The sequence below is a fragment of the Lissotriton vulgaris genome, chromosome 1_1 (assembly GCF_964263255.1).
Source record: "Lissotriton vulgaris chromosome 1_1, aLisVul1.2, whole genome shotgun sequence".
Lineage (NCBI taxonomy): Eukaryota > Metazoa > Chordata > Amphibia > Caudata > Salamandridae > Lissotriton > Lissotriton vulgaris.
The window spans coordinates 1935152674-1935167762 of NC_141685.1; the positions used below are offsets into that span (position 1 = coordinate 1935152674).

General features: G+C 44.5%; 1 protein-coding gene across 1 annotated transcript in view; it reads left to right on the top strand.

The window, feature by feature from the left end:
- The window catches only part of PTPRQ (protein tyrosine phosphatase receptor type Q), a 1452710-nt gene that overhangs the window by 1328126 nt on the left and 109495 nt on the right, over nt 1-15089 (top strand). The window contains exon 60 of the mRNA XM_086919596.1: nt 10354-10444. Coding sequence (XP_086775722.1) covers nt 10354-10444 — 91 coding nt within the window. The remainder of the gene's footprint in view (nt 1-10353; nt 10445-15089) is intronic.

Sequence of the window (15089 nt, forward strand, 5' to 3'; positions counted from 1 at the left end):
AAATAGAAATCCCTTATGATCTGAGGGAATGATATCATATATTGGGATTCTACTATTACATAGACGAACCCCATTATTGGTTCATCACTGTAAAAGGTGCAATGCGGCAGAGAGGTACAATTTCACCTTGCCACTCGAACATTATAACATTAATTAATATATAGCATTATGAAATCTTTGATTATGTATGCTCTGTTTTCTTTTCTCCATACTTATGTTTAACGTCAACTTTGGGGTTCTAGAATCACGTAGGCAAATCCATGGTATGGTTACGCATGATAACATTTGTAACAGGACCAACGGTTGGTTTCCCCTTGCCCCTCGAACATTAACACATTCGCAGTTTAATGTTTGAGTGGCAGGGAAGCTTGCCCCTATGCTCCCTCGACAATGGTAGGAAGCAGCAAACTATGCACATCTGACTATTAGGAGAGTAGGATCCTTCTGTGAAGTAATTGTTACATGCAATGCATATGGCAGTTAAATAGTCTTTTTCTCATTTCAGTTCTGTTGAATCGTGGTAATATACCCAACATTAACGTTTGCAATGTAGTAATACATGCTTGAATGTGTGCTTATTAGTACAGTTACCCTAAATAATGTGTTATTACTCATGACTACTTTCACTGCCATAGACATTCTAACACACCCTAACTTCCAACTGAACAACTTGTAAAGTTGTAATCTTTGGACCCACGTCTTTCTTCCAAAATAGATCTTCTGTCGTCTATATTTGCCTTGCAGTTTGATAACTACTCAGGATCCACATATGTTAAGAGTGATGTGATATTTACACCATATACCTTTTTCAGAAGGCGTACAGTTATTTCTCCTTATTTGCTATCTCATCTCAAACAATGGAGCCCAGCTTAATTTATTATCAATTAGTAAGCCCAGATACCAGTGTTCAGAAACAGCTTACACTCAGTTGCTCGTAGTCACAATCTGCCTCCTCCTCTTCTAAGGAGACTTTCCCAACTACCCTAGTCTGACTCCTACTGATATAAACAATTAGTTAACTGTTGTCTGCATTATGCACCAAAAGATATACATATATCTATATGCAGTAGCGGCCCTTGGAGGGAGTTCCGTGGGGTGGGGGGTAGTAAACACCGGAATATGGATGAATGGAGGTAAGTAAACATTTAAATGAATAATACGAATTTTGTTTGGGCGCTCTGCATCGCATTTTGCGATGCAGCGCGCGTAACAATATACTTTGGCGCCGTTTGACAAATCGTCACATTTTTAAAACTAGTGTATCAGTTCAGCTGCTGTCTGTAAAGTATCGGGGTGATTCATCAAGCAAGGGCCAAGGAAAAGGGGGCCCCACAATGCTTTTTCCCCATGCAAAGTTTATAGGGGTTTTTTCACTTTTTGAACAGGACTACAGCCAGAACCGCGCAATGGAATTGCACCAAATTTTGCAGAAAGGTAGATCTTGGTCTAGAAAGAGCCCTTTTATGTAAATCTGTTCAGTAGTTCAGGAGTTATTAAAGTAAGAAATATTTGTATATCTAGGGACATGGATGCTTCTCAGATAGACCAGCGGGGATCCGCCGATCTGGGGTTAAACGCAAGGCCCTGATTGGCTGGGCGCAACCCGAAAGGACATTTGCGGCCACCATTTTGTTTCTCATGCAGGCGGGGGGGAAGAAAAGTGAAAATCAACATAAGGGGTCAGGATAGAGGAATCCTGACCCCATAGGACAAATAAAGGGGTCTCTGAAGAACCCCTCACGCGCAAAAAATTGGCCATTTGATTTTGGGACTGAACTGCAGAGGTGCTGATCCATCGTGGCACTCAGCATGCCCCTCAGTGGAAATCTGCAATAGATCTGTGGATAACACCCATGGGGAAAAAATACACCCACTCACACACCAAATTGCTTTGTCATGCGTTGTAATAGCACCTGCGTTGTAATGGCATGCGTTGTAATGGCACCTGCGTTGTAATGGTCGCGTTGTGATGGTACTGCGTCGTAAAAGTTGCGTTGTTATGGTTGTTCCCCGTGGCAGTGGTTAAATTAACATATGGTCATCATAAATTACTTTACGTTAAAAAAAACATACATACGTAGCTAGGAACCTGGGTGTAGTGTTTGATACTCAGCTCTCTTTTAAAAAATAGATAGCAGCAGTGGTGAAATCCTGTCTTTCGATCTTAAGAAAAAATTCCTGAACTTTCTGCCATGGAAAGACGGATGGTGAGAGCGCTGATTTTGTTCAGATTTGACTATGTCGAAGTACTTTACCTGGGTATCCCCATCCATCTGTCTCTCAGTCTACAGATTGCGCAGAACACAGCAATCTGCCTGTTGTTCAAACTGTCTAAACGTTGTTCCGTGTTGTTCACTTTCTGGAGCAACTGCACTGGATGCCAGTCTGGGTGAGAGTGACATTCAAGGCTTTAATGATTGCCCATCGTGCTTTCTACACTACAGGTCCCAAATATCTTAATGAGAGAATCATTAAATACTACCCGACCTGGGCCTTGCACTCTAAGAATACGCAGAGGATTACTGAACCTCGTTTTAGAAGAAAGCAATGAGGTGGTGCCTCGTGGTGTGGTTCTGGTTGCCAAAATGTGGAACCAGCTACTGCTACAAATAAGAGCCCTCACGCATGAAGCGAGCTTTTGGATTGCCTTGAAAACCCACTGGTTTAAGCTATAAGTTTGGCACGCTCTGTGTTTTTTTGGCTGCAGCGCCGGCACTCATTGAGTAACTCTGTGCTATATAAGTACATTAATTCTTACATTCATAAGAAATAAAAGCATACAAATGTAAACAATTACATAAGAAACAATATATTAATTAACGTAGACAATAAATGCAGTATTAAAAATAGAAAAATCCCCAAAATACATTTACAAACAATAGTATAAACATTAAAATACATTTTTTTAAACACATAATATAACATTTTTTTTTTTAATGTAATGCTTTAAAATGTGTCTAACTAATGTTAAAAAAACAATTGGAGTCTAAGAATATTAAATATACTATTCCCACTCTAGTTTATTTGATAGCATACTATTCCTACTCCAATCAGTGCAAATAGTAGGGAAAGGATTAGAATTCAAAGGGGTGACATTTACTATCTGATAGAGACATGTAGCTGCAGATTCCTTAACTTAAAATATTCCCCAGGCATCAGACTGGATCCGTAAAAAACGTTTTCCCCAGCAGTACCACTGCACGCTGGGGGGTGGCACCGTCCGGCTCCGGCCTGACATCGTTCACGGAAGTGATGTCAATGGAGCCATATAGGCCCCCCGGCATGCTGATTTCATTTATCTTCTTTTCCAGAGCCCAAAGCAGATCCGGAGAAGCGGTTACCTCTGGCCTGTTTTTGATTTTCAGGCCTTTTCGATGCCTGTCTGGGAACAGTGTGTGATGCCTTTGGGCTTCGAAACGTTTGACTCCTGTTCACAGCAGATGTCGGCGACGGATCCACATGCGATCTGTATGTATATGGTGCTTGGGCGAGCACCATGACTCCGAGGAGCCGAAGTCCGTGCGGGAACGTCGCATGAAGTTGCTGACCACCTGGATGTCCCATTTCGATCCCCCAGCGTCGGTCTCCTTATTTCAGGACAGGACGCGGAGTCGTTCCCACAGACATCGTTCTCCTGCCGCAGGTAAGCATAAGAAAAAGAAGTCGCAGAGGCCGCCAACCTCACGCGACGGTGGAGCTCATTGCTCCTAGTCTCTACCGGAAATGGATCCTGAGGAGTCGACCCCCACCTACCCGCCGTTTCCTGGCGCTGGGGCGACCTGTACTCAGATGGAGGCCTATTCTTGGGCCTTGCTATCCATCTTTCGGTCACCCCCTCTCCCTGGCATGCCTTTGGGCCCCATAGAGGGGGGTTGGACTCAGATAGGGGCTTTGCCGGCGGGTTTGCCTTCAGCGCCGATTGAGCACCCCAACTCCGATTTCGAAGTTGCTGCGCTGTCGGGGCTTCCCCCTTGCACGTCCAAGCCTTTCAGGTAGTCTTCGCATAGCCCTGTGCGGCTCCCTGCATCGACGCCGGTTGTGGCTGCAGCGCAGCTCTCGCCCCTCAGTCGCCTCCGTTCCTCATCGCAGGTTTCCACCTCGGTGGAGGTCGTGTTGACCCTGGTCCAGTGATGGGCAGACGAGGCTCCTTCGGGGGTTCTCGATGTGGAGTTGACGCCGTCTCGACGCTGTTCGATGCCGGTGGTCGTGTTGATGCCGGTTCCATGCCGGATGGACAAGGCTTCTTCGGGGGCTCTCAACGTCGAGCTGATGCCGTCTCACCGCCGTTCGATGCCGGTGCCCTCCCAGACCGTTCCTCGGTTGGTGGAGGGTGGGGAGATTGATACTGAGGATGCTACTGTGGTTTTGCCACCCCCTGGATTGTTTCACTGTCCCCTGGACCAGGCCCCCCCATACTGGCAGGGCCTTGGATGCCCTATGGGTGTACAGCCACAGAGTTTTGGTGGCAGGATTAGCTTCATGCCATCCCCTGTGGATGACCTGTTGTCACCACTTCGAATGGCCACGGTGGCTAGTGCGGAGTTTGCGAGGGCGGTTCGCAGGGCTACAAATATCTTATAACTGCATCCCCCCTCTGTCTCTTTGCCCTCTGATCTCTTGCTGAAGTTCCTCCTCCAGGGCAGCGTGGACATAGAGCCCTTGTTGCCTTTTAGTGAGCCATTATACAACACTCTCCTGGGGGCTTGGGCGAGGCCCTCTTCGAGGTACCCAGTAGATCGTGCCATTGAGCATCGACATTGCTTAGCTCCAAATGATCCTGTCTGTTTGTCCCTCCATCCTAGGGCTCAGGGGCTGGTGCTTCAGGCAGCTTCAGTCTTGTTGCCTTCTGCCCCTCCTCCGTCATTTCCTGCCACATGGGAGTCTCGCTATTTGGAGTCATATGGCTGCCTTGTATTTGCTTCCACCAGAGCAGGCCTTTGATCCCTGAACCCGTCTTGCATGTTTGCACAGGCCACTGCTGCTCTTTGGGACTCGGGCGAGGACCTCCTCTCCTCTCTTCCGGATGGTCCTCTGTCTGACCTGGATTGGTTGATTAGTCACTGCCGGGAAATGGTGCATTTTTCCATCAGCTGGACCATGGACATCACTGATTCGGTGGGTTGTGCTCTGGCCTGGTCCGTTGCTCTGCGTCGTGTTGCCTGGCTTCACAATGGATATTTTTCTGCCAATGTTCAGGAGATTCTTAGGGATTTGCCCTTTGGTGGAGCCTCCTTTTTCGACGGACATGAACACTCCGCGGTTCAACGTCTCATATCTGAGTTTCCATGAGTTCTATGTTTTCTAGTCCTTGTGTGGACTTGTATTTGGTTGCAGTCTTGTCACTGCTTTGTTTGGTAAGTGCCGTTCTTTGGGTTCAAGTCGTCATTACCCAGACTGTGCGGCATTTCACCGTCTTAACTTTCTTTTCCTACAGCTGGCCGGCTGTTTTTGTATTTACTTTTTGAGTCCTCTGCCTAAGAACTTGTCTTAAGAGGTGTCCCTTGCTTTTAGGGATGTGCCATAACCTATGCGGGGTACTTGTTTGCTATTGTATAGTTACTGCCACAGTAAGTTCCGAAGGCCTTCGTGGAGTCTTCTGCAGCCTGCTCCTTTTCTGCCTCTGCTGTGGGTTTCCTGTCTCGCCTATGTCTTTTGACTGGTGGTACGCCCCTGCTGCTAAGCCTCACAGGTTTGGTGTTGTCCTCTACGGGTTGGACCGTAGCCCTCATCTGCCTTTTGCTATGCCTAGCTCTCCACGGTGTGTTTCTTCTGGCCTCGCTGTGCTCTTTCTGCCTGTCTGCCAGTGCCCCTCGGGGTGTGTCATTCTGTTTCGTTCCAGAACAGTTTCTTCGTGTTCTGTATACACGTCCGATGTGTTCGCTGTCACAGGGTGTCCACGGTGTTCCTTGCACCTCTGTCTTGGCTACGTTCTGTTCGGGTCCATCCCTGCTGTGTGGATGTGTTTGTGCTTTCTCTCATGGCTCGAGGACAGTGGAGACTTTTGTCTATAGGCATTGGACTATCCGCTAGTTACGTCACTGTTATGCGTTGCCTAGTTTTCTCTTTCCATCTGCTCTCCCCTTGCAGGGACCCCGGTCCCTTTGTCCCTTGCCCTACTGAGGGTTAGCAGCTTCAGCCACTGGGCTGCTGCTGCTGTTTATGACTCGCTGTGGTCTAGTGGCCTATGTTCCACTCCAGATCTTTTGCTGGTTGTGGTTCTCTGTCGACACTGCCCGTGTTATGACTTCTTTTCTGTCGATCTTCTGTCTGTGAATATTTCACTCTTCCTCATGAAGTGTGTGGTTGGTATTCCTGTTTGTCTCACTGGAGGCCAGGGTTCCCTCCTCATCGAGGGGATGCAGTCGCTTTTGGGTATCTTGCCATTGCTGTAACCCACTCCGTACTGGTGCTGTTGGCACCTGCTGTGGAGTCTCTTTCCCTGGTGCACTCTTACTGCCTGCACGTTTACTAAGCTTCACGCGTCTGGTGTTGGGGGTCCTTACCCCACTCTCTCTTTTTCTTTCTCTCTCTCTCTCTTGTGAGCATGAGTCCTCAGTGTCACTCACCAGGTTTTTTCTCCCGGTTCTTCTTCAGCGTTGGCGCCTTTGGGTACGGTGGACGGCTTGACTTCCTGATACCTCAGTCCTGGGGTTTTACATAGGCGTGGTGTAGGGTTCAGGGTGCCCACTGTCTCCTTGTGTGTATCAGGTCATCCACATGCATGTATCTAGGCATGGTGATTTTGTTCCCTCACCTTCCTTTCTTGGCATCCTCTGTCATGTGTGCTTCGTTTGTCTGCTCCGACGCTGACCTACTGTCTTGTCCCTCCTTGAGACGGTGTTTATTGCTAATCCGTTGGACCTGCTGTTACCTTGCACTTCTTTTTCCAGAAGTTTTTACACCTTCTTCCATCATACACTGGCCTTATTGGTTCCGTGTTTTTCCTTCTTTTATTCTGCCTGGTCGACTGTCTTCTCGTCTGTCCTCTGCAGGATTGTGGTGCCTTTGCCTCCCCTTCTCATAGCTTCCCTGCAGAGCTTCATGAGTCTGGTGTCGGCTGTGCTGGCATTTGCTGCCCCCACCGAGTACTAGTCAGTGTTATTGACGGATTCCTTCTCTTGGAACTTGGTGGGTTTTCAGTCGCAGACCCCCCTCCAATGGGGTATGGCTTTGGTATCTATTCTAAGTTAAGGAATCTGCGGCTAGATGTCTCTATCAGATGAACGAGTTACTTACCTTCGGTAGCAATGTATCTGGTAGAGACACAGCCTAGCCGCAGATTCCTTAACGCCCACCCATCCTCCCTGTTCTGCGATGACCTTTCAGGTGGGGGTTCTGCCCAATGGCCTCCTCACAGGTGGCCTTCTTGAGGGATGCTCTGGCTCACCTGCCTCTGGGTCAGGGTGTGTCACTCTGTTCTAGCGAATTGGCTCTCCACCCCTTTTTCTTTTCGGGTGGGTAGGTTACATGCTTTTACTGATCGATCGCCCAGGGGTTTCTGGCGTGGAGATCCCATGTTCCTTCCACCCTTCCCCTGCCTTTTGTTTCCCCTCCATTGCCTTGGGGTCCCTTTTGTTTATGCTCATAAATTTGGTTTAAGGGTTTATTTGTCTATGATCCTCTTCATAGGTCATTGTGGGGAGCGTGGTGCACATGCTCTGTTGTTACTCACTTTTGGTGCTCTCGCCATGACACATGTTGTTCAGCACTTCTTGTACTTTGTAGTTCTGTAATGTGGTTACTGGCTGTCTTTCATGCTCAGCCCTTCTGTGGTTGTGCACAGTTCTTCATTTGTCATGCCCTTCATTTCTGATGCCATTGCATCTTTGGAGGGGCGTGGCTCTTTATCTGGGCAGGGCTGTTTCTAGTAAGGGGGGATGCTTCGTCCCCTTTCTTTCCTTCAGGTCTTGAGTGTTCTTTTCGCATTGTTCCTTCAAGTGTTGAGTACCCTTTTCATGTAGTGCGGGTTCTCACCATTTTATGGTCTCTTGTTCTTCTAGTTTTACAGACTTTTGTTCTCTTTTTCGCACACTGTTCCTATACTCTCAATGTTTTTGTAGTAGCTCTGTGTTGTGGCGCTTAAAAGTTTCCTACAAGAAAACTGACGTCAGCATGCCAGGGTGGGGGGGGGGGGGGGAGGGGCTATATGGCTCCAATGAAGTCACTTCCATGGAGGACAGCAGGACGGAGCTGGACGGTGCCGCCCCCCGGCGTGCAGAGGTACGGCTGGGGAAAATGTTTTTTTCCGGATCCAGTCTGACGGTTTGGGAGTATTCTAAATTAAGGAATCTGCAGCTAGACTGTATCTTTGTAGCATTGTTACCGAAGGTAAGTAACTCGTTCATTCATACTCCAATCTACACAAATGTAGGGAAACTGTTTGACTTTGGAGGGGTTACATTTACTATTCCCACTGCAAACATCGTAAGAGTTGGGAAAACGTTGGATTACTGAGGGGATGGAATTTACTATTCAAACTTCATACTGGACTTCATAGGGGTGAAATGTACTGTTCGTACTTCAATCTGTTCAACAGTCGAGAAAGTGATTGAATTCAGGAAGATTACATTTACTATTCCAACTCTAAATGCGCAAATGGAGGGAAAATGTTGGACTTTGGAGAGGTAAAATTTAAATCTACCACTCCAAACAGCGCAACACAAGGGAAAGTGGGGACTGCGAAGAGGTTCATTTTACTCTTCCTACTGCAGTGTGATTAAGAGTAGGGAAAATACTTCACTTCAACACATTACATATATCAGTAACCCCATATATAAAGATAAAATGTTAAAATCTTATTACAAAAAAATGAATGAAAAAGAATCAATATAAGCATTAAAAAAGTAAAAACAATGAAGCAATTTACTTAGTTACTATTCAATAAAAAAATGATCAATTAATAAATAATTGTTATTCAATTATTAATTATTAACATCCCACAGAGTACCCCTACAAACATAGCAACCCAAACCTAAATAATAACTACACAAATAACTATTCCACAACTTACATATATAAAATAAATTAAATAGTTGATTAACAATGAATTATTAATTAATTATTACTTAAGTAACCTCCCACCCTAGGCCCTTACAAACCTAGCACCCCACAACTAAAATACAATGAATCACAGTTTTCCACAATTTCCGTATTTAATACTCATTTGAATAATTAATTTGCAAATAATGAATAAAAGTTAATTCATTATTAATTAATTAATTCCCTGCCCTATACCCCTACAAACACAGCATCACGCAACTAAAATAAATCAGTATTTTATATTTTGCAGAGTAAAAAAATCAATTAAATAATTAATTAGAAATGAATGGCAATTTCAAATTAATTATTACTTAATTACCTTACCATGCTACACCCCTACAAACCCAGCATCCCACAACTAAAATATAAGTAAAAGTTATAAATATTCCATAAATTCCATAATAAACAATCGATTAAATAGTTATTTAACAAATAATATTTAGTTGTTAATTATTACTTAGTTAGTTCCCCACCCTCCACCCCTAAAAACCCAACATCCAGCAAATATAACAAGAATAACTCAGTGTTACATACATTTCATAACAATTATCCATCATAAAATTAAATCTAATCTATTAAATAATTCTTAATTAGTTATTACCTAATTAACTTTCCCCATCCCTCTACAACCCCAACAATCCTCTACAACACTATAAATTACTAATGATACAGTTTAAGAGTAACAAGAGATATGATTTTTTTCAAGATGTAAGGCAAAAAGCACAAAGGAAAGGTAAAGCACTTACAAAAAAACAACAGTTGGTAGTTTGCCAGGACATAGGTGCAATTTTAGTCTGCCCACAATGGTGCGGAGGTCAGATAAGCAGCAGAGGTCACCAAGCAGGTCATTCTGGCCAAATAGCAAAATGTGTAAAATCAATAGCTGTCCAAAAGAAGAACTAATAAAGTGACCAACATTTAAATTGCAGGGCACAAACATTTTCTGGGGAGGCTTCTGCTGGTGATGAGAATTGCTGAGGTTGCTGAATACCAAGGCTGAATAATTTTGACTCCACGTCATGTCTCTTTCTTACACCACTGTGCTCCTCCCATTTCTTTATTTTACACTTGCAGGTTATCTTTCTTCACTGCTTTTCCAGTTTTTCATAGTTTTTCCCCACCCCGTCTCAATTTTTAGCCTTTTTCCTTCTTGTTCTGGCTTAAAGTCTCATGATGAAAATCAAGCCCAAGTCCATACAAAGGACTACAGGTGCTCATTGCCTACAATCAACTGCATATATTAACACTGAAGTGACAAAGAATTATGTCGAACAGGATGACGTTCAAATAAGTATATGTCTCATCTTTTTACAGGAGCTACCAAAGTTTCTTCATGATCTTGCCACATCTGACGCAGATCTGCCCTGGAACAGGTCGAAGAATCGCTTTACAAACATAAAGCCATGTACGTATCTGCCAATGTTTCTCAAACTCGTACTCTTTTTTAGGTTGAAGCCTACAAGACAGCACAGCTGTCTGGTTGCAAAAGACTTCTAGGAAACATTCTGAAAGATGGCCTAAGAATGCATTCTGCCCTTTGATACCATTGTTTTTGTGGTTTGTAACTCATATTTGTTTGCCTTCTCTTTGCTGACTTTATTTGGTTTAGACTGTCTAGTATGGCTTTATCCCTCCTGCTGGGCGTAGCCTGTTTACTCTATTCATACAAGAGTACACCCTTTCTGTAAATAGGCCTTTAAATATTGTTTCTATCTTGTGACATTTGCTGTGCATTCAAAGATAGAGGTCAAATGTCATGCTCTGTCTTTCAATGTAGCTTGTGTTTACTTGTTTTTCTCTGACTTCAAAGTGAGAGGATTTATGTGAAAATCTGGAGGTGTGAAAGGAAAGGCTTTTCTCTAGGACACAACAAAATTTGAATGTCTGTAAATGAACTATGCCAATATTTCAAAATATATCCGAATTAGAAAAGCACAAATGAAGCACATTTATTTTTGTAATTCTGGAGGGTGCTGGAAACAAATGATTTAATATGATAAGAAAAAATCAGTACACTAGATTATGCCATTTTCACATGTTATTGTTTGTGCCCTGTATAGTTTTATCAGTAAAACTGTATGTCTGTGCAAATGTAATGGCCATTTCAATTGAAAATATGTTGTCTGTAACGGCAATGCACTACCATACCATGCATATTTCACTCTACGCCTCTCCGCTCCATGACACTCTACTCCACTTCACTCTGCAACACTCTATACCATTTCACTATACTCTACTCTTCTCTGTGCTGCTCTACTCCACTCTAAGCCACTCTACTCCACTCTAAGCCACACCACTGGAGGCTACTCTACTCCACTCTCTGACACTCCACTCCTGAACACTCCACTTTACCCCACTCTACTCCGTGTCACTTCCTGATACTCTTCTCCAGTCTACGCCACTCCACTCGATCACACTCTACTCCATGTCACTATACTCCACTCTACTCTACAGCACTCTACACCAATCCACCCTATGACACACTACAACACTTCACTCTAAACCATTTTACTCCACTCCACTGCGACACACCACTGTATGACGCTCTGCTCGGACACTCCGCTCCATGCCACTTTACAACACTCCACTCTATGGGCCAGATGTTCGACCATTCCATTTTGTGGATTACGAACTGAGATTTTTTGTGACTCGTAATTTGCGACTTACAAAACTGAATGTACTAATTTGTCTCAGATACATTTAGGGATTCCCAATGGGGTTGCAAATGACCTGCTTCATCAATATTCATGAGGCAGGTCGCAATTTGTGACCCATTTGGATTGGGCTGCAATCACAGGGATAGTGGCCTGCTGTTACAAACATACCACCAAGTCTGTGTTTGCTTTTTAGATAAAGGTACTTTTCTTTTTCTTGCAACCCATTTTCATGAAAGGAAAACGGGATGTGCTTAAATGAACAAATTGAAAGTTTTCTTTTTTTAAGGGCAGGCAGTGGTTCAAGGGACAACTGCCTGCTTTTAAAAAATATATTCATATACATTTACAAAGGAGAAGGGGGCCCCTGGGGACCCCTTCCCGTTTGCGACCTCCTTACCATCTACTTGAGGTTGGTGGTAACTGCGATTATTTTGCAACTGTATTTGCGGTCACAAAACAATCATGCATACCAGTGCAACTCGCTATTAGGAAGGGATTCCCTTGACATGCCCCTTCCTAATAGTGACTCACAAAACCTATTTTACGAGTCAGTAATAGGTTACCAACTCGCAAAATAGGGTTTGTACATGCTACATCCCTTTTTAGTGGACACAAATGGACTGATTTTCTGTTTGCGACAACTGAAAATGGTTGTACATCTAGCCCTATGACACTCTACACTAAGCCACTCCACTCTATGCCACTCCAGTCGCTGACATTCTATAACACTCCATGACACTATGCCATTCCACTTTACTACACTTCACACCACTTTACACCACTCAACAACTCTCCACTCTATGACACTGTACTCTACACCACTCCACTCTATCATACTCCCACTCTACGACACTCTATGTCACTATATGGCTCTCCTCTCTATGCCACTCTACTCTACGAAACTCTATGCCACCATATGATAGTTATCTCTACGCCACTCCACTCTACACTACTCTATGCCATCACTCTATTACACTCAACTCTACAGCACTCTATGCCACTCTATGACACTCCACTCTACTACACTCCTACTACTTTACTCCACTTTACACCACTCCACTCTATACCAGTCTATGACACTTTACTCCACCCTATCCTACTCTACGCCACTCAACTGTACGCCACTCCACTCTACGCCATTCCACTGAGTGACATTCCACTCTATGATACTCTACTCCACTCTATGACACTCCACACTATGACATTCTACTCCACTTTATGACACTCCACACTATGACATTCTATGCCACTCTACACCACTCCACCCTACGCCACTCTACTCTGTCTTACTCCACTTTGTGATATGTTACTCCAATCTACAACACTTTAATTCCACTCTGCAACACTGTATTCCACTCCAAGGTACACTATGCCATTCCACTCTATGACACTTTACTCCAATCTAAGCTCCTCCACTCTATGCCACCCCAATTTATGGCCCTCCAATTTAAACTTCCTCTCCTCTAGGGCACTCCACTTTACTACACTCCATTCCACTCTGCAACAATCTACACCCCTCTACTCTATAACACTTTACTCCATACCACTCTACACCCCTCCATTCTATGCCTCTCCACTTAACACCCCTCCATTCTACGACCCTCCACTCTATGATACTTCACACCACTCTACCGCTATCTACTCTGTCCCATTCTACTTCACTCTATATCACAATACTCTAATCCATGTCACTCTAAACCACTCTAGGACACTCTATGTCACACCATGCCACTCTATACCACTCTTTGACACTCCACACCACTCTTCTTCACTCTATGCTACTCTATGCCACTCCACTCTGCTCCTGTCTATGTCACTCTATGCCAATCTCTATGACACTGTAGTCCACTGTACGCTATGCTACACCAGTCCACTCTACTCTATGCCACTCTACTTCACTCTACTCCCCTCTATGCCACCCTACTCTATTCCACTCGATGCCACTCTACTCCATTATACCCACTCTACTACACTCTAATACACTCCACTCTATGCCACCCCACTCTACACCCCTCTACTCCACTCTACTCCACTCCATGAAACTGTACCATTGTCCACTTTATGATCCTTCACTCTACGACACTCTGCTCTACGACACGCCACTCTGACTCTCCACTCTACCTCACTCCAATAAACAACCCTGTACCCCTTTCTACGCCTCTCCACTCTACTTAACTGTGCTTTACTCTATGCAACTCCCTCTGCACCACTCCACGACACTATACTACACTCTACACTACTCCACTTCACTCTTTGACATACTAATCCACTCTACTCCACACCTCCACTCTACCCCACTCCACACTATGCCACTCTATGCCACCCCTGTGTACGACGCTTTATGGTACTATACCCCACTCCACTCTATGCTCCTTCACTCTATGCCTCTCCACTCCTAGCCTCTCCACTTTACAGCACTCTAAATCACTCTACTCTGCTCTTCTCCTCTTTACACTACTCTACTCCACTGTACTTTACAACACTCCACTCTTCTCCACAACACTCCAGTCTGCTCCATGACGCTCCATTTTACAATACTTCGTTCCACTCTACATCACCACACCACACCACACTCCGCTCTACTCTACTCCATGACACTCCAATACACAACATTCCACTGCACAACACTATACTGTACAACACTCCACAGCACTCCAATCCACTCTTAGCCTCCCCATAACCATCAACTCCATGCCACTCCACTCTAAAACACTCTACACCATTCCACCATACCGCACTGTAATCCACTCCATGCCACTCTCCTCTATGCCACTAACTTTTGCCCATGCTATACAGTAGCCACATTGGTGTACAACATGACTAAAACACATTAGCAAAGGCAAGGGCGCTTGGATAGGCGAAACCTATTGCTTTACCGATGCTTGTTTCTCTATTGACATTGTAGGTGATTGCTTGGAGGTATTCTTTTGGCACTGACACGCTCCTACATTTATCCTTGCTGTTCATGCTTACAGCAAGAAGGTTGAGTTCATGTGCTCTTTCATAGCGCAAGTGCAAAAGCGTGTGGAACACATTTTTTCCCTGCTTTTGTGTTTTTGGGAGGCCTTTCAGCATGCTCGCCACAGCTTTACCATGCAGGTGCAAGAAACTGTAGATTTAATAGGTTCTTAGCTTTGTAATTGAATCCATTGATCCCGCCTCTTTAACATTCTTTTCTGGGCATTTCCCTAAGTAAAGAAATAGGCCAAAGGAGTGTTAAATTCACAAGTTGCTGCCTTTGTTATTCTTGGGGCCATGGTGATGTTTTCTTGTGGATACTTCCAACTCTAGCACTGAGGTTCCTCACAAGATCAGAGAGACTTTATGATAATTCATAATCCAAGACCAGATGATATCAGAGGAGGCATGAGTCGCTCCCTCTTTAGACTGCGC